The sequence below is a fragment of the Callorhinus ursinus genome, unplaced genomic scaffold (genome assembly GCF_003265705.2).
Source record: "Callorhinus ursinus isolate GAN/ISIS: 27379988/994484 unplaced genomic scaffold, GSC_fseal_2.0 scaffold15, whole genome shotgun sequence".
NCBI classification, from domain to species: domain Eukaryota; kingdom Metazoa; phylum Chordata; class Mammalia; order Carnivora; family Otariidae; genus Callorhinus; species Callorhinus ursinus.
This window is the reverse complement of record NW_027397077.1, coordinates 39582116-39599047: the sequence shown is the minus strand read 5'-3', so window position 1 is coordinate 39599047 and position 16932 is coordinate 39582116. Positions and strand designations below refer to the sequence as shown.

Sequence of the window (16932 nt, the reverse complement as noted above, 5' to 3'; positions counted from 1 at the left end):
TAGATTTCTCTTAATGTTACTGAACCCAATGGTGGACATTTAGTACATCAGGAGCTAAGAGGAACCAAGGACGTTTGAGTGTCTATCAGACCTGAAAATGTGCAGACTCATAAGTCTAACCATACCATAGGTGGGAAATTATCTGATAGATACACCTAGTGCTGTGCACGAAGAGGTCTATGCAAGAATGGTCCCTGCCTTATTATTCCTGCTAGCAAAAGACTAGAAACAATTTACATGTCCAACCTCAGGACTGCATCAATAAAAAATTATAGGCTGACTATATGCTTCAGTTCTCAACAGTGGATACAAGAAATGAGATGGATCTGTAGAAATTTACATGGAAAATGTGCCAGGATATATTTCACAGTGAAGAGAAAAAAGGCAAGTTACAGAACAGTATGTACAGTATGATCTCATTTCTATTTAAAACGTATATGTGACTGTGCATTGAAAAAGATCTGAAGCTACCTCTGAAACTAATTTTAAAAAAGTAAAATAAAATAAAGATCTGAGGGATAAACAGCAAGCTGTAGGTAGGATATCCCTATAGGCAGGTATGTGTGTATGTATGTATAAAGGAAGTGAGCTCCACGTCCCATGGGGTGTGCAAACCAGGATTGGCTGTCCCTTATTCAGGGATGCTGCGGAAGGGATTTCCAAATCCCTCGGAGGTACCTCGGTTCCCCTCTTAGCCCTGAGAATCTCTGAGAGAGGGGAGGTCGGGACTGGGAGAAGAATCCACCCCTAAGGGGAAAGGGTTAAGTGGGGATGGCGTTCCTGTGGGCGGGCTCCGCGATCGGCAGCGCGGGGTTCTGTTAGCCAAGTCTGAGCATCTCGGAGGATGCGGCGCGGCGAGCGGCGCGGCGAGGGACGCGCGCAAGGTGAACGCGGGGGCTGCCGGCGCGGCGCCCAGGTGAGGAGCTGGCCCAGGGAGGGGGCGATGGCGGGGCCCAGGCAGGGAGCGTGGCCGGCAGCCCCCTTTCTGGGCACGAGTGGCAGGGCCTGCGCCAGCTCCCACCCCCACCCGGGACACTGCGGGAAGGCGCGGAGCCAGGGGATAGAAGCCAGAGGAGGAGAGGTAACCCGAGATGGACCAGCTCCCGAGGCTGCCCTGCGGCGGCCCTCGCCCTGCCCCTAGGCCGGCCTCTCCCCAGTCCCTAGGGCAGGGAGATACCCCCCTATCCCTCACCCCCCCACCCAAAAAATCTCTCCTGCAGCGGGAACCCAGGACTGGGCAGCCCCCTCCTTGTCCACAGATGCCTACATCTTGTTTGAACTGCGGGTGGTGAGCAGATGGCATATGCTTACTGAAGGCCTAATCAACTGTCTCCTCTGAAAAGCTTTTGGACTCTCTATTTAAAATGAGCCATTGCGGATTTCACAACGCCTCGTGTGGCTGTTCGCTGGCTGTGTGACCTTGGGCCATTTGCTAAACCTCTCTGAACCTCACTTTCTTCCCCTATGAAATGGTTATACCCGCACCTGCTTGGGTTTGGAGGGTTGGATGAGATGGAGGACATGCAGCTAATCTTAGTGCAGGAGCCTAACTGGGTAAGTGCTCAACACAGGAGCTTTATTATTAACCAGGACATGCGTTAATGGCCGTTCAGTCCTTCCTCCTCAGCTGGCCCCAACTCCTGACACCAACTGCGGCTTCTCTGCGGGTCCCCAGCACCTAGTTTGGGATAGGAGCAGAGCATGGGGCTCAGTGAATGTTTGAGAAATGAACTAACAAGATTTTAAGGCAGAATCTAAACTCAGTTTGGGGGATGGGTTTAAGAGATCTTTGAACCCCCTGAAATTGTCCACAACCTTTGATGAACCTGGGTATTTCCTGGAGTTTTCATTGGCTTCTCAAGGTGCATGTGACCCACCAAGGATGAGGAGCCAGGGAGCTCTGGGCACACCTGCTTCCCAGAGAGAAAAGGAGCAGGGCTTCTGCTCCGAAACACACGCCAGCCTCTCTTCTCTCACGGTTGCTGTGCTCCTGCCCTCTGTCTCCTGGCCATCGGGTTCCTTCCGGCCTCCCTAGCTTAACTAGGGACTCTCAGGAAGAGGAATCTTTAGGGGATATCTACCTGGGGCCAGGCATATGCAGGGGGCTGGAGATAAGAAATAAAGATGCAGATGCAGCCCTTGAGAAGCCATAGGCCAGTGGAGGAGACAGAGATTACATTATGTGACCACAGTGATGGGAAAGGGTAGAGGGAGTGTCAGGGAAAGAAATCTGAGCTGAAAAGAGCTACCATCATATCTTACCTGGAATTTCTGGACTGGCCTCTCTCCCCCTTTTAAAGACCTTATTCATTTATTTTATTTGAGAGAGCGCGTTCGCGTGTACAAGTGGGGCAGAGGGAGAGGGAAAGAATCTCAAGCAGACTCTGTGCTAAGCACGGATCCCAACATGGGGCTTGATCTCACGACCCTGAGATCATGACGTGAGCCGAAGCCAAGAGTCAGACACTTAATCGACTGAGCCACCCAGGAGCCCCTCTTACCAGACCTTGTTGCCCTCATGCTTAACATCTGCATTGGCTACCTGTGATACTTAGAATAAAATCCAGGTGCCTCCCTGTGGTTTACAAAGTCCCTTGTGATCTAGCCCTACCTTCCTGATTTTATCTCCCTCTGCTACTTTCTCTTTAATTTCTATGCTCCAGCCACACTAGCCTTTTCATTTCTTGAATTCACTTGTTCATTCTGCATCAGGGCCTTTAGCACTTTCTGTTCCCTTTGCCAAATACTTTTCCCCCATATCTTCAAATGGCTGGCTCCTTCTTCTCATTCAGCATCTAGCTTAAATGTTACCCCAGAGAGGCCTCCTGCTACCCACTGTGTAAAGTAGCCCCCATCCGTCTATCTCTTAACCCTGTTTTATTTTCTTCATAGCTCCCCTTATTTAAAACAAGCCATTGTCTGTCTCTTACCCTAGAATGCCAGCTCCATGAGGGCAGGAATCTTGTCAATCTGTTCACGGCTTTATCCCCAGGGCCCGACACAGTATGTGTTCAAATTATTTGTTGAAATAGTGAAGGGGACTGGTGGGAAAGAAAGCCTTCTGGACAAAGGGAAAAGTAAAAGGACTCTAATGCTTATTGAACTCCTATTATGGGCCTGGCCTATAATGTGTTTTGTTAGGTAAGAGCTCCTTGTAAGAACTCCTTTGAGTCAGGTACCCATTTTACTGATGGAAAAAAAACCACAATTTGGAGAGGTGAAGTAACTCACCCAGGAAATGGCAAAGCTGGGATTCAAACCCAGATCCCTCTGTCCCTCTCCCTATCCACCTGTCTGATATTTGAGCCAGGCCTTTGAGAATAGGATTTCAGAGGGCATCTGGGTGGCTCAGTAGGTTAAGCATCCCAGGGTCCTGGGATCCAGCCCCACATCAGGCTCCCTGCTCAGCGGAGAGTCTGCTTCTCTCTCTCCCTCTGCCCCACCCCCTGCTTGTGCTCTCTTGCTCTCTCCGTCAAATAAATAATAAAATAAAATCATTTAAAAAATGGGATTTCAGCCAGTGAAGGAGAAAAGAGAGGGCATTCCAGGCTGAGAGAACAGCAGGAGCAAAGGATTGGGGCATTGAACAGCCCAGTGGGTACTGAAGGATAGGTGAGCAGCCTGGTGTGGCCTTGGGAGGCTAGGAGAGGAACTTATATTCTTTCCTGAGGGTGATGGGGAGCCATTGAAGGTTTTGAAGTAGGGCAAGTGGCATGACCAGAGATGCAGTTTTAAAAGGTCACTCTGGGCAGCATGAAGAGGTTGAACAGGAAGGGGCTGCGGGAAGGGGAGTTTCTCGTGTCTCTCTTCTTTCTTTCCCACCATCCCTCTTGGGGCAGCTATGAGCACTCCCAGTGTTCACACGTCATCCCCCTTCTCCTTGTTTCAGGCTCATCCAGAGAGGACTGGACGTTGAGTGTTCTGGGCCCAGGCATCAGAGTGGACCATGGCTCCCAGCCCGTGGGGCCGTGTCCGTGGCCCCCTGCTGCTGTGGCTGCTGCTGTCCCAGGGGGCTGGGCCTGCCCTGGGCCGGGGCCTTCCCAAGCCACTTGAGGACTCGGAACCACATCTGATCCCAGGAGACCACCCCCAGGGCCCTATGGGCACAGAGCCCCAGGCCCGTGACTTCCTCTGGGAGAAGTCCAGGGATGAGAGCCCCTGGAACTCCAATGTTCCCCTGGCCCCTGCCAAGAAAGTACCCGAGGAGCCCGCAGACTCTCTCCTTGGTCCAGCCCTGCATGGACCTAAAGCATCCCACAGGGCTCAGAGAGGAGGACTCCCAGTAACTGATGACCTCCAGATGGCTCGAGGGTCAAGTTCTCATGGCTGGACAGGACCTCCTGACTCACAGGAGCCTATAGAACAAGAAGCACCAGCCCCCCATCCAGTAGGCCTCCCCCATCTCACTTTCATCCCCATAACTCCCAGACTCCAACTTAGGATAGCCACAGTTCCTCCCTCCCCAGGGCCAGAGGAGCCTGAAGGCCAAGTGGAGCAACGACCACCTAGAGATGAGGGTCTGGCGGACAAAGCCATGATCAGAGTCTCAGAGATATCCCCCTTAGAGCACCAGGGCCCTCCTCACACTCTTGCTCCCCACTTGGGCACTACTAGGAGGCCAGTGCTGGAAGAACAGGGTGGGGGTGAAGACTTCCAGGAGGCAGCTCAAGGCCCCCTCTTCACCCAACAGGATCCAGCAGTCCCTCATGTTGGCTTGGTAGCCCCAGCTGAGGTGGCGTCTTCTCAGGAGCCTGGGTCCCAGCCAGACCTGGTATTGGCCAAAAGCCTTCCTCCTGCTGAGGAGCTGCCAGTTGAGCTCCCCAAGAAGACTGGAGGTGAAGAGACCTGGGAAGTCAGTCTTCCAAGCCCCTCGCCCAAACAGGCTGATCTTCCTGATGTTAGGGACTCACCAGGACCCCAGCCCTCAGGTCCCCCTGCCACAGAGACACCTGATGGGCAGCCTAAGCCAGGTGGGTATCAAAGTGAGGGTGCTGGGCAGTGCTGGGAGGGGGCAGCGTTCCAGGGTAACTGGATGCCCCAGTTTCTGTGTGACCTCTGGTCCCTCTGGGTACCATTTTCCTCATTCTGGCAAATGAGGATGATTGTGCCTCCCTTTTGGGGGATTAGACCTTGGGGACCGCTGGAAGGTCAGGCAAAGTGATGACTGCTTTTGTTATTTCAGAGATAGCAGCAATGAATGGAGCAGACCCCATCTCCCCCCAGCGGGTGAGAGGAGCATTGGAGACCCCAGGTACCCCCAAGTCCCTCATCCCTGGCCCCTTGGACCCTGGCCCATCTACAAATCGAACAGAGAGCCCTGTGGGGGCCCTGCAGCCAGGTGAGGGCATGGCTAGGGGTTTGGGAGACAGTGGGTACTCTTAATAACTAAAAACCTGTGTGGGGTTTATGGAGGGAGTGAATGGGGACAAACACCTGCTTAAAGGAACTGGCCAGGACTTCCTTCAAAAAACTCAGGATAAATAAACTAATGCTCACTGGGTACTCTGGGACAAGTCATTTGCCCTTTGGGGGCTAGAATATTCTTAAATGTGACTTGGATGTATTTAGTGGTTTCTCTAACTCCTATAAATCAGTGCAGGAGATTTTTAAAAATTCCAATACCCAGGCCCCATCGCAAGGAATTCTGATTCAGTCTCCAGGTGATTGTAATGGGCAGCCAATGTTGAGAACCGCTGGTACATTCTTAGTAAAAGCGGTGGGTCACATCGTTTAACATTATTGGGTGTTGGGCACTATGCTAAACACTTAATCCTCCCCACAACCCAATGAGGTAGGTGCTATTACCATCCCCATTTTATAGATGTGCTTAGAAAAGTTAAATAACTTGCCCACCACATGAGAGAGTGTGGAAAATCAAAAGCACTTTTCAAAGGGCTATTTTGATATTGTTATTGCAGATGAAGCCGAGGAGTGGCCGGGGCGCCCCCAAAGCCATCCCCCAGCACCCCCAGTCCAGGCCCCCTCGACGTCACGCCGGGGCCTCATTCGGGTCACCACGCAGCGCGCCCTGGGCCAGCCACCCCCTCCGGAGCCCTCAGCCAGCTCCGTGGCATCAGCCCCAGCCACCAGCCCCCCGGCCAATGCCACCGCACCCCCTCTGCGCTGGGGTCCTCTGCGGCGGGTGCTGAGCTTTTCCTGGGAGCTGCACGTCTATGGGGTGGGGGTGCTCTTCCTGTTGCCCGCATTGTTGGCACTGGCCTCGCTGGCAGCCGCCCCTGCGGGGCCCCGGCTGGCTCTGGTGGCGGCGGTGCTGGTGCTCGTAGCATCTGGGCTTCGATCTGCCTACATGCTCGCCGACCCGTACGGCTCTCAGGCACGGCTGGGCCTACGCGCCGGCCTGGTACTCTACAACCTGCCCTTCCCCTTGCTGCTCACTGCGCTGGCGGCCCTGACCCTGCTCGGGCTGGGCGCGGGTCTGCCACAGCAGCTGCAGAACCCGCTCCTGCTGGGAGCGTTGGCGTTGGTGCACGGCGTGGGGTTGCTGACTACTGACCTGCTGTCGGTGAGGCCTGCGCTCAACCTCCTGGCTCAGGGCTTGTCGTGCGCCTGGGGCGCGACCGTGTCTCTGGGCACGCTCTGCCTTTGCCGTCGCCGCCTGCTAGACGGGCCTCGGGGCTGGGATGCCAGCCCGGGCCCGCGGCTGCTGGCCGTGGCGGGCGCGCTGGGGCTGCTGGCCAGTGGCTTACAGCTGGCGGCCGCGCTCTGGCTATACCCGGGCCCAGGCCGGGTGGGTCGCTTTTCGTGGGCCTGGTGGGGCGTCCACTTCTGGCTGCGCCTGCTGGAGCTGACATGGGCCTTCGCCCTGGCGCTGGCCGCTGTGGCCGCCGTGCGGCCCCGGCCGCCCACGGAGCACGCTTGCTGGGCGAAGTTGCTCCGCCTGGCGTGCCCCACGCCCTCGGGCAAGAGCGAGGTGCCTGAGCGACCCAACAACTGCTATGCGGGGCCCAGTGGCGTCGGCGCAGGCAGCTTGGACATCAGCAAGAGCCTCATCCGCAACCCCGCGGAGGGTGGGCCGCCTGCCATGCCCAGTTCAGGCGCCTGGGGCTCGGCTGCGTCTTTGGGCCGCGGCCCCCCGGGTGGCCCGGGACTGTCTCGCAACAGCGTGGGGCCGGCGCCGTCGATGAGCGAGCTGGACCTGCGGCCGCCATCACCCATCAACCTGAGCCGCAGCATCGACGCAGCGCTCTTCCGAGAGCACTTGGTGCGAGACAGCGTATTCCGGCGCTGCGGTCTGCGTGGCCTGACCTCCCCGCCGCCTGGGGGCGCGCTGCGGCCGCGGCGGGGTAGCCACCCCGACACGGAGCTCGACGGCGCCGGCTCTTCGCTCCTGCGAGGCCGCTGCCAGTCTCTCAGCGACGTGCGCGTGCGCGGCCCGGTCCCACCACACGTCGCAGATGACCCTGACCGGGCGGCTTCTCACAGCTCCATGGACAGCTTTTCCCGGGGCTCGCTCAAGATCAGCTGGAACCCGTGGCGTCACGGGCTGTCATCGGTGGACAGTCTGCCCCTGGATGAGCTGCCCAGCACGGTGCAGCTACTGCCTGCCCAAGCCCCTGCCCCTGCTCCTGCCCCGCCCCCCGCCCGGCCCGGGGAACCTCAGAGTGAGGTCCAACCTTGCTGCAAGCCCGGGGATTCCCGGAGCGCCTCCAGTGACACCATTGAGCTCTGAGGGGTCCAAGAATGCAGGACCAGGGCCCCATCCTCGATGGCCATATGGCGTGGCCCATTGGGACAGAGGAACATTTCGAAAACTGGCATTCCCGGGCTTCCACCTGACAGCCATCCCTGGAAACAGCCGGGCATGAACCTACCCCCGTTTTTTTAATATCTCTTTTTTTTCCATCGGGTATTTTGCACAGAGGCTGTGACTTATGCGGAATACAGGGTGGACATGCATGGATTTGGGTGTGGGATATGGGGTCCATGAACCCCCAGACACCCCTCCAGACTCCCCAGTGTGGAGAGCTGAGGCTTGCTTGTCCAGACTGACAGTCCTCTTTGTGCCAAAGAAATAAACCCTTAGGAGTTGGCTCATGCCTCCCTCTGGCCATGCCAGGATCCTGTTCAGAGAAGAGGTAGTCCCCACCCTCCAGCAGCCCCAAGTCCTGTGTATGTTGGGGAGGGGATGATTTAAAAAGGAAAGCTACACCACGAGTGTAGCTGCCATCTCTCACCTTACAAGGCTATTACAGTAGCATCGACCATACCCTGTGCTGACCCTAGGAGGCTTTCGGAGTAACAGCTACCAATATTTTATAGCACATCTGTCTGTTGTGCAGTCTTCAGCTCTTCACATCCATCATCTTAACTTCTCGTATTAAGCCTGAGTTGAAAGCATTACCATCCCCATTTTATAGATAGGAAGAGTAAAGTTCCGAGACAAAAGTCATTTGTCCAGGGTCTTTTGGCAAATGATAGCTGGCACTGAACACAGGAAGTTCCACTTCAAAGCCTGGTTCCTCCATCCCCCTTCTCCTAACACTACTTTAGGGCCAAGCCTCTCTGTCCTCCCTCTACTGCTCATCCGTCAGGATAGCCCTCAATTTCCCAGGGTTTTCGAAAATTTTCCCAAGGGCAGGGGCTTTCAGTAGCTCAGGCCAACCCATGGGGAGTAGGAGGCAGGCAGTGAGACTGAAGCTTCTCTCTTTTCCAAGACCTTTATTTCCTGAGATGAATAAATAACCAGTGGCTGAGGGGCAGGGGCATGAGTACAGAACAGGAGCTTGTGGCATGCTGCTGGCAGGAGGGGGCTGTGATGGGTCTGCCCCTGGAGGGAACTCCCCTCATCCTGGGCAGGGGCCAAAGCCCATTAGCAGCCACCACAAGGAGATACTTTTTAAAAATTCACATACGTTGTGAAGCCTGCCCAGTTCCCCCAGGCCAAGATCTCATGGCATCCATATTTAGAGCTACTTTTTCACCCCAAGGGCCTCACCTGCCCAGGCCTGGCGGGTAGGGCGTGCTTACCCCGCTCAAAAATAAAGCAAGCTGCCTCAAGTGTCCAGGCAGGAGAGAGGCCTGACCTCTGGGGACAGCCTGGATGGGAGGAGATCCTGCAGGTGTGGCAGGGATTATCTGCCCTTGATGAAGCCCTCCAGCACACGGTCACTGCGCTCCGACAACCAGTAGCCAGTCATGGCCGCCACAGCCCCAATGAAGATGGCAGTGAAGACCAAGTCACCCTTGGCGGCCAGTGTGGCCAATGCACAGATGATGACCCCAAAGAACATCTGCTGCAGCACCACCAGCTCGTCCTCTGTCATCTCTGAGAAGAAGCCTGCTGACTCTGTGAAGAACAAGAGAAGCACCTGTTACTCCTCTCCTGTTCCTGGAGCTTCCCACATACCTCATCACTGCTGCCACACACCTGCCCGCCTGGCACACAATGTCATTCATTGCTGAGAACAACTCTGGCAGGGCAGTCGTCCCTATCTCACTAAGTGGGACACTGAGGCGCAGAGAGGGAAAGAGGTTTGCCCAAGGCCATACGGGGGGCAAGTCACGACAGAGCATGTGTACTAGGCCCAGCTCCAGAGCCAGACTGCCTGGCTTTGACTCCCAGCTCTGCAACCTGCTTGTCATGTGGCCCTGGCAAGTTATTTCATCTCTCTGCATCCTAGTTTCCACTGTGTAAAATGAGGATGAGAATAACCCCAACAACACTGGATTTGTTTTAGAGGTGAAGGACGTTCGTACATGCAACATGCTTGGAACAGCATCTGACACACGGTGAGAGCTGTGCAAGTGGTCCCTATTGTCATCACTGTGATTGTCCTTCTTCATCTCATCACACCTACGGCCTGCGACGGCTCTCAGCAGCCCGGGGCAAGGACTGGTCCCATTGGACAGATAAGAATGGAGGTAGGGTGATTTGACACCAAGTGGGATTTTCTTTCTACCTTGGGAAGTGTGAGGTGGCTAAAAGTCAGCCTGGAGATAAGATGTAGGGTTTGGGTCTTAGTGCAGCCTCTCCGGGGCAGTGTGGCCCGTGGGGATCTGGCAGGGCCTGTGGTTGCCTGGAGAAGGGGCTTGCCTGCCCTCCCCCTGGATGAGCACCTCCCTTCCTAAGGCTTCTGGGGGCCATTAGGGGGCTCACCTGGGATCTGCTCCTTCACACAGATGCCCTCAATCTGTTTGTAGCCCTCGGCACAGACACAGCGATAGCTGCCCTCGGTGTTCTCGCACTGCTGGTTCTCTCCTGGACACACCTCTGTCTCACATTCGTCTACATCTGGAGGGAGGGTGAGGCGGGGTCAGGGTCCCACACACGGCAGCCCTGACTCCCATCTCGCTCACATCCAGACACTCCAGACAATATTCCACCCTTCCTTCCCCTGCCCTGTCCCTATGCCCCCAGCCATTCTCAGTTCGTGGTGGGCAAGGCACTGCCCGGTGTCTGTGCCCCACTGGCAGGAGACTCACCGAGACACTTGGAGCCCACCTGCTGGTAGCCAGGGCTACACTTCTTACAGCGGCCTGGCCCTGCCCCCATGCAGCCCAGGCAGGCCTTGGAACAGTCTGGAGAAGGGAGAGGAGAGAAAAGGGTGAGAGCTGCCCTTGGGCCCAGTGTGGATTATGGAGGGGGAAGCCCTAGACCAGAAGAGGTCAGGAGTGGGGCGGGAGGGGGTGGGTCTGGTGCCTGAGAAGGAAGAAATTTGGGGGGAAAGGCATGGAGTGCTCCTCCTACCCTCCCCACGCCCCTCCCCTATAGGATTGGCCCTTACCTCGGCACTCATAGGAGCCCTCCGTGTTCACACAGAACTGGTCCGCTCCACAGCTGGCTCGCTCTGTGCCACACTCGTCGATGTCTGCAGAGAGGCCGGCGGGGTGGGAATTTCAATCCCTACTGCACTGGCAGGGAAGCTGAGGCCAGCGTTGTTGGGGAATGGACCTGCCCACACTCAGACGGTGGGCCCCAGACCGCAGGCTGTGCGCCAGCACGGACGCACAGATGCAGCCGGGCTTAGGGCCACCCAGCCAGACTGCGTTTTCCCATCTGCCTTGAAGCTAAGTGTGGCCTGAAACTGAGTTCTGGCCAACAGGATGTAAACAGAAGTGATGTGCTCCACTTTTAGCTCGGCCTTAAGACAACAGAATTGGACTCCTCCATGCACTTTCTTCCCTATCGCACTTCCCGAGTGTCAGGTCTGGGAGCACGGGGGTACCTGTAACCCAGCCTCAAACAACAGAAATATCCCCCGGGGATGACCACACGGTAAGACAGGAAGTACTAGGTCCCTGAATGATTGTAACAAGCATAACTTCCTTGCCAACCTGGGCTGCTTGTTTTGAGACTGTGATAGGAGATAAAAATAAACCTCTATATTCTTTAAGCCACAGTCTTCGGGGATCTTCTTGTTATAGCAGCTTGGCCTTTACTCCCATCTATATAAATAGCAGAACAGAGACCAAACCACATCTTGCACCCAGGCTTCCTGACCCCAAGTTAAGTATCTTCATTTTCCTGGCTAATCCTTCCTCAGTTTTCAAGACTCGGCCTAAGTGATACCTCCTCCAAAAAACTTTTCCTGATTCCCCACCACCAGAGAACTGGCTCAGGGACATCTCTAACTGCACAAAGAGCAGTCTGCACTCTGACTGCCTGGCTACTCTTCTGCCTTTCCAACCAGGTTGAGATCTCCATGAAGATGGGGACTGTGGTGGTCTAGCCCAGAGATGTGTGTGTTGATGGGGACCACCTCCGCACACCCAGGGCCAGGCCTCACTCACCCACACACTTGAGGTGATGCAGGGCCCAGCCCGTCTTGCACTGTAAACAGTTTGATTCCTCAGGTCCGGAGCAGCGGGCACAGGGGCCAAAACAAGCTGGGTGCAATGGGGAAAGTGTGAGGATGGGCAGGCAGGCACCCCATCTGCTCCTGCCCAGCCCCGCGCCTCTTGGCTACCTACCCGAACATACCAGATGGCTGGCGTTGCGCTCGGCCTCAAAGTAGCCGAGGCCACACTGGCCACAGGCCTCGCCCCCGTAGCCGGCTTGGCAGTCACAGTGCCCGCTGCCCCCTCGTGTCCCTTCCCCTTCACACTGCCCGTAGCCACCGCAGGGCTTCTCTGCGCCCCCAGGACAGGCTGTGGGCAGACACCAAACCAGGTAACATCACAGATACAATCGTGAATACAGAGAATATTCCCCCATATCATTAAACATTTTTGGAGAGGAAACTTAATTTTCATGGCAACATAATACTTTATGTGACACGTACTTAACCAATACCCTCCTGTGGAACAGATTATTTACAGATCTTTCCTTTTAGAAAGACTGAATGAATCATCTTTGTCACTAACTCCCTTTTTTTGTTTGTTTTCAATTTATTTATTTTTTATTCTTTGTGTCACTAAGTCTTTATCTGAAGCTTCCAGAGAGATTTTTCTAAAAGGGCTGGTAGTAAGTACAGCTCCTCCCTCAGGACTGTGTGTAGAAAAAGGTGACAATGGGGGCTTCAGAGCAGTGCCTGCCTGTCCCTAGGGAGGTCACCTGAGTCCAGGGGATGGGCCTGATCTGATCCTGGCATGGGAAATGGGGGTGGGAGGTGGGGGCATTTCTCACAGGCATGATAAGAACCCCAGTCCCATCTGACTGTCTAGCCCTCTTATCTTTTTTTCACAGCCATTCCCCCCTGATTTGCTCATCTCAACAGCCCTGTGAAGCAGATAACTAAAGTCCAGAGAAATTATCTGAGCAACCTGGGCTCACACAGCCAGTTACGGGACACAGCCAGGACTGGATCCCTGGCCTTGGCAGTCCCCTCTCATCCCCCGAGAGGAGCTTGAAAACTCACGAAGGCAGGAGGGCCCAAAGGTGCCTGAGGGGCAGCAGAGCTTCAGGGAATCTGAGCAGAGCCACTGGAAGAGGTCTGGGGCTTCCTGCTGCCTGAAGGGGGTAAGGGGGGTAGGGATGACAGTAAGAGGGGCTGACACCAAGCCAGAGTTGCTGCCCACCCCCCAGCCTCCCAAAGAATCTGTGATACAACCCACCCTGGATAGAAGACCCATAAGGCTCCCTGACCAACACCCTCTCCCCATTTGGCAGAGGAGTAAACTGAAGCTCAGAGTGAGAACGTGGATCCCCCCACAAGTCCTTAGGAGATCTAGGTTTGGAAGAAGGAGCCAAACGAGGACATAGACCCAAGCATGCAACCCCCTCCTTTACCACCAGGCCCTACCTGTGGCCCCCTCCCTGGGAAGCCCCCCCCAGCAACTCACTTGTGAAACCACCAGCTCTCCACCAGTTCCTCACTCAGCTCCAGCAGGCGGTGGCACTCAAAGTCCGACTTGCTGCACACACTCTCGAGCACCTCTACCAGGCGGGTCTCACTGACCAGACAGGGTGGAGGTGATAGGACTATATTCTACCCCATCCACCACCCTCCTTTAGGGTCTCCTCTCCCACCCCCCTCATGCCATGACATCAAAGGAAAGGCGAGAGGGCATACTGATTTGGGGAGTCAGATACTGGGTTCGAATCTAGTTGAGTGACCTTGGGCAAGTCACTTAACCTCTCCAGAACCTCTGTTTTCTCATCTGTAAAATGGAGACAATATCTGCCCTGCAGATTTGTTGTAGGGTACCTCAGTTCCTGCATTTGCACAATGGAATATGATACCCTTGCTGGGTATATGTGATTAAAAATACATCACATAACAAGTGTTGGCAAGGATGTGGAGAAATTAGAACCCTCATACATTGAAGATGGGAAAGAAAAATGGTGCAGCCACTGTGGAAAACAGTTTGGCTTCCTCAGTAGGTTACACATGGGATTACCATATGAATCAATAATTCCACTCCTGGTTATATACCCCAAAGAATGGAAAACAGGTGTTCAAACAAAAACTTGTACACAAACATTTGTGGCAATACTATATACAATAGCCAAAAGGTAGAAACAACCCACATGTTCATCAACTAAAGAACGAATAAGCAAAATGTGGTAAATCCATACAATGAAATATTATTAAGCTTTAAAAAGGAATGAACTACTGATATATGTTATATTATGGACGAACCTTGAAAACAATACACTAAGTGAAAGAAACCAGACACATATAGATTCCAATGGAATCAGCAAATCCATAGACACAGACAGCAGAGTAATGGTTGCCAGGGGCTGAGGGAAGGGGAGAATGGGGATTGACTGCTTAATAGGTATGTAGTTCCTTTGTGGGGTGATTAAAAATGGTCTGGAATGAGACAGTGGTAAAGGTTGCAAAACACTGTAAATGTACTAAATGTCTCCAGTGGTAAATTTTACGTTATATATATTTTACTACGACAAATTTTTTTTAAATACATATATACATACACACATATATTACGTATTTAAAGGGTCTGGCATGTGCCTGGCATATAGGAGGAGAGGACTTAAAAACCAAACAAACAAAAAACAGGAGCCATTATACTGCTAGATGTGCCCTTTGGGTTATCCTTGGCCAATCCCCTCATTCCTAAATGAGGAAACTGAGGTCCATTAAAGGAAAGGACAATGACCAATGTTACATAATAACAAAATCTTTTGTATCTAGTGGGCATCACAGTTTAATCCTTACCACAATCCTATGAAATAGGCAAAGCAAGTATTAATATCCCCATTTTACTGATGAGAAAACTGAGGCTTAGGTTAAGTGACCTTCCCAAGGGTACACAGGGTCAGAACTGACAACCAGGTCTGTCTAACTCAAAATCTTGCTGATTCCTTCTCCTCAACTTGACTTTGAAGAGCAGGAGGGCCTATGGCTCAGGCCTTTCATCTCATGGTCTCATCTCATCCCACGGCTTTATGCTAATGACTCCCAAACTCAGGTTTCTAGCTCCTACTGTTCCCCTGAACCTCAGACGCCTAAATTTAACTCTACTAGGCTGTTTAATGGACATCCCAGCCCAATATGTTCAAGGAGAACACCTAATCCCACCCCCCGCCCCCCAAATCCTCTCCTGCCTCACCTTCACCCATACCAGAAAACATTGCTCAGGCCCAAAACCTAATAAGTATTTGTTATTCTTTTTCTCTCCTACCCCATAATGATTCCATCATCAAGCCCTATCAGTCCAGCTGCAAAATATACCCAGTATTTGACCCGTTCTCACCATGTCCACCACTAGACACCACACTAGCTCCCAAATGGTCTCCCTGCTTCCTCCACTCCAGCCCCTACAGCCATTTTGCTACCTCGCAGTGAGTGATCTTTTAAAGGTAAAAATAAGACCACATCACTTCTCTGCTCCCAAGCTTCCAATGGCTTCCCATTACACTCAGAACGAAATCTAAACACCATTCTGTGACCTTCAAGGCACTCTGGCTTCATGTTCTACCACTCTCGTCTGCTCAGTCCCAGCCAGCCTCTTCTCAAATACACCAAGCTCAGTCCCGCTCTGTCCAAATCCCTTCCCTGTCACAGAGCTTGCTTCTTCACTTCAGGTTTCTGTTCAAACGTCACACCTTGAACTCCACGCCTCCCACCATTCTGTAGTCTACCCTGCTTTCCTGTTCTTCATTTGACATGACATTATTTATTTACTTATTCACTGTCTCCTCAACTAGAATGTAAGCTCCGTGAAGATGGGATTTTGCTTGCCTTATTTACTGCTGTACTATAGATGCTCAGTGATATTTGAGAGTCTCTAGGCCCCCACCAGTAGAGCAGAGATTGGGAGGTGAGGTATACAAACCCACCTCTCCAGCCCCTTACCTGTCTTTGTATTTGGACAATTTCTCTTCCTCCCAGGCAGTATTTCCACCTCCGAAGTTGTCCCGGATTGTTCTCTCCAGGCCCTGGAAATGGAGAACATGAGTAATAGCTAAGTACAGTGCCTGGCACATTCTAGCACTTCGGTATTTCACTGACCAGGGGCCTGAGGCACAGAGAGGCAACCTGCCCAAGGTCATACAACTAGTAAGCAACAAAGCTGGTACTTGACTCATGCAGACTTGCATCCCACAACTCCTCTCAAACCCCTGTGCTATCATGTTTAGGCCATCTCCCACAAGGCTGCTGGTGCACCCACCTTGTTGAAGCTGTCGACCAGTCCCCGGCAGGTATGACATGGATGCAGCTCAGTTGGGGGAGAAGACTGGGGAGGCGGAGAGGGTTGGAGCCAGATGGGGCCTGGGAGGCTAAGGAAGAGACTCAAGCCCCAGAGCGGAGGTGGGACCAGGCCCCGCCGGGGCAGTGAGGCCATCTTTTCCCAGGCTGGGAACCTGTAGATAAAGGGAATGGGGAATGACTCACTGGAGGAGCCAGGTGAGAAAGAAGATTGTTGGTTCGGGGGTGCCGCGGGTCTGGAAGCCCAGATCTGTGTTATTATAAGGAGGCTAGACTTGGGGGACGGCCGGGGGAGGGGAAGTGGTGAGGAAGGAGCCTGTTCTGCAATTCCAAGACGGGAATGAGTTATCCTCCTCACCGTGGGAGAGGTGGCCTGAATCCTTAGCAAGGAAGAAGTCAACTCATTGTTTTAAAGTATGAATACGGGTTATTAGGGCCAGGATCAGCGGACTTTGGGAGAATGGGTCAGTGTCCAAGTATTAGGGGCGTAGAGGCCGGATGGGCGGTCTCGGGGGGAGGAGTCTGGAAAGGAACCTGAGTCTAGAGGGGAGGAGCCCGGATCCGGATATGAAGAGAAGGGGGTGAGGCTCGCGGCCGGCAGGCTGCAACAGCGCGGCCACGAGCAGGCAGGGGAGGATCCAGACCCGCGTAGGCTGCGTGGGAGGAAGAGACGACCCACCCAGCCCGCTAGCGCCGACCGCTCGGTCTCCCCAACGCCGCAGCAGGCGCTGCCTGCGTAAGACGTGCTGCCTCGGCCGGCTCCGCAGCCTGGGGGGCGGGGCCCACCCCAGCCAATGGGAGCAGTCCATATGCCATTGCGTCACCTCACGTCAGCCACCCGCAGTTGGTGCCGGGC

The 16932-nt window shown here is 53.9% G+C and overlaps 2 protein-coding genes across 8 annotated transcripts; one reads left to right on the top strand and one right to left on the bottom strand.

Annotated features, from left to right (window-relative positions):
• Positions 1-808: 808 nt before the first annotated feature.
• Positions 809-11354, top strand: PRRT3 (proline rich transmembrane protein 3). 4 transcript variants are annotated; one of them, XM_073901629.1, is made up of 5 exons: positions 840-916; positions 1260-1554; positions 3890-4970; positions 5183-5338; positions 5919-11354. In XM_073901629.1, exons 3-5 carry the CDS (start codon positions 3947-3949, stop codon positions 7688-7690), a joined length of 2952 nt encoding a protein of 983 aa, XP_073757730.1. In that variant the 5' UTR covers positions 840-916; positions 1260-1554; positions 3890-3946; the 3' UTR covers positions 7691-11354. The 4 variants fall into 4 exon arrangements, with proteins under 4 accessions (XP_025741320.1, XP_073757730.1, XP_073757729.1 ...); XM_073901628.1 differs by lacking the exon at positions 840-916 and adding an exon at positions 925-1081; XM_025885535.2 differs by lacking the exon at positions 1260-1554 and having other exon boundaries at positions 809-916.
• On the bottom strand, positions 8660-16855 carry CRELD1 (cysteine rich with EGF like domains 1). Of its 4 annotated transcripts, none has more exons than XM_025885536.2 (11): positions 16756-16855; positions 16039-16231; positions 15723-15805; positions 13243-13353; positions 12819-12910; positions 11932-12108; positions 11752-11847; positions 10746-10829; positions 10444-10539; positions 10118-10252; positions 8660-9307 (listed from the first exon to the last, which is right to left on the bottom strand). In XM_025885536.2, exons 2-11 carry the CDS (start codon positions 16210-16212, stop codon positions 9093-9095), a joined length of 1263 nt encoding a protein of 420 aa, XP_025741321.1. In that variant the 5' UTR covers positions 16213-16231; positions 16756-16855; the 3' UTR covers positions 8660-9092. The 4 variants fall into 4 exon arrangements, with proteins under 4 accessions (XP_025741321.1, XP_073757733.1, XP_073757732.1 ...); XM_073901632.1 differs by having other exon boundaries at positions 16721-16848; XM_073901631.1 differs by lacking the exon at positions 16756-16855 and adding an exon at positions 16611-16738.
• Between the last annotated feature and the right edge of the window lie 77 nt (positions 16856-16932).

Bases quoted from the DNA above. Each gene is read 5' to 3' on its own strand.
- PRRT3 (XM_025885535.2), top strand. From the start codon at position 3,947: ATGGCTCCCAGCCCGTGGGGCCGTGTCCGTGGCCCCCTGCTGCTGTGG. The intron at 4,971-5,182 runs GTGGGTATCAAA...TTGTTATTTCAG, and splicing joins TGATGGGCAGCCTAAGCCAG to AGATAGCAGCAATGAATGGA. The intron at 5,339-5,918 runs GTGAGGGCATGG...TTGTTATTGCAG, and splicing joins TGTGGGGGCCCTGCAGCCAG to ATGAAGCCGAGGAGTGGCCG.
- CRELD1 (XM_025885536.2), bottom strand. From the start codon at position 16,212: ATGGCCTCACTGCCCCGGCGGGGCCTGGTCCCACCTCCGCTCTGGGGC. The intron at 13,354-15,722 runs GTAAGGGGCTGG...CTGTCTGGTCAG, and splicing joins TTGTCCAAATACAAAGACAG to TGAGACCCGCCTGGTAGAGG. The intron at 9,308-10,117 runs GTGAGCCCCCTA...TGTTCTTCACAG, and splicing joins TGTGAAGGAGCAGATCCCAG to AGTCAGCAGGCTTCTTCTCA.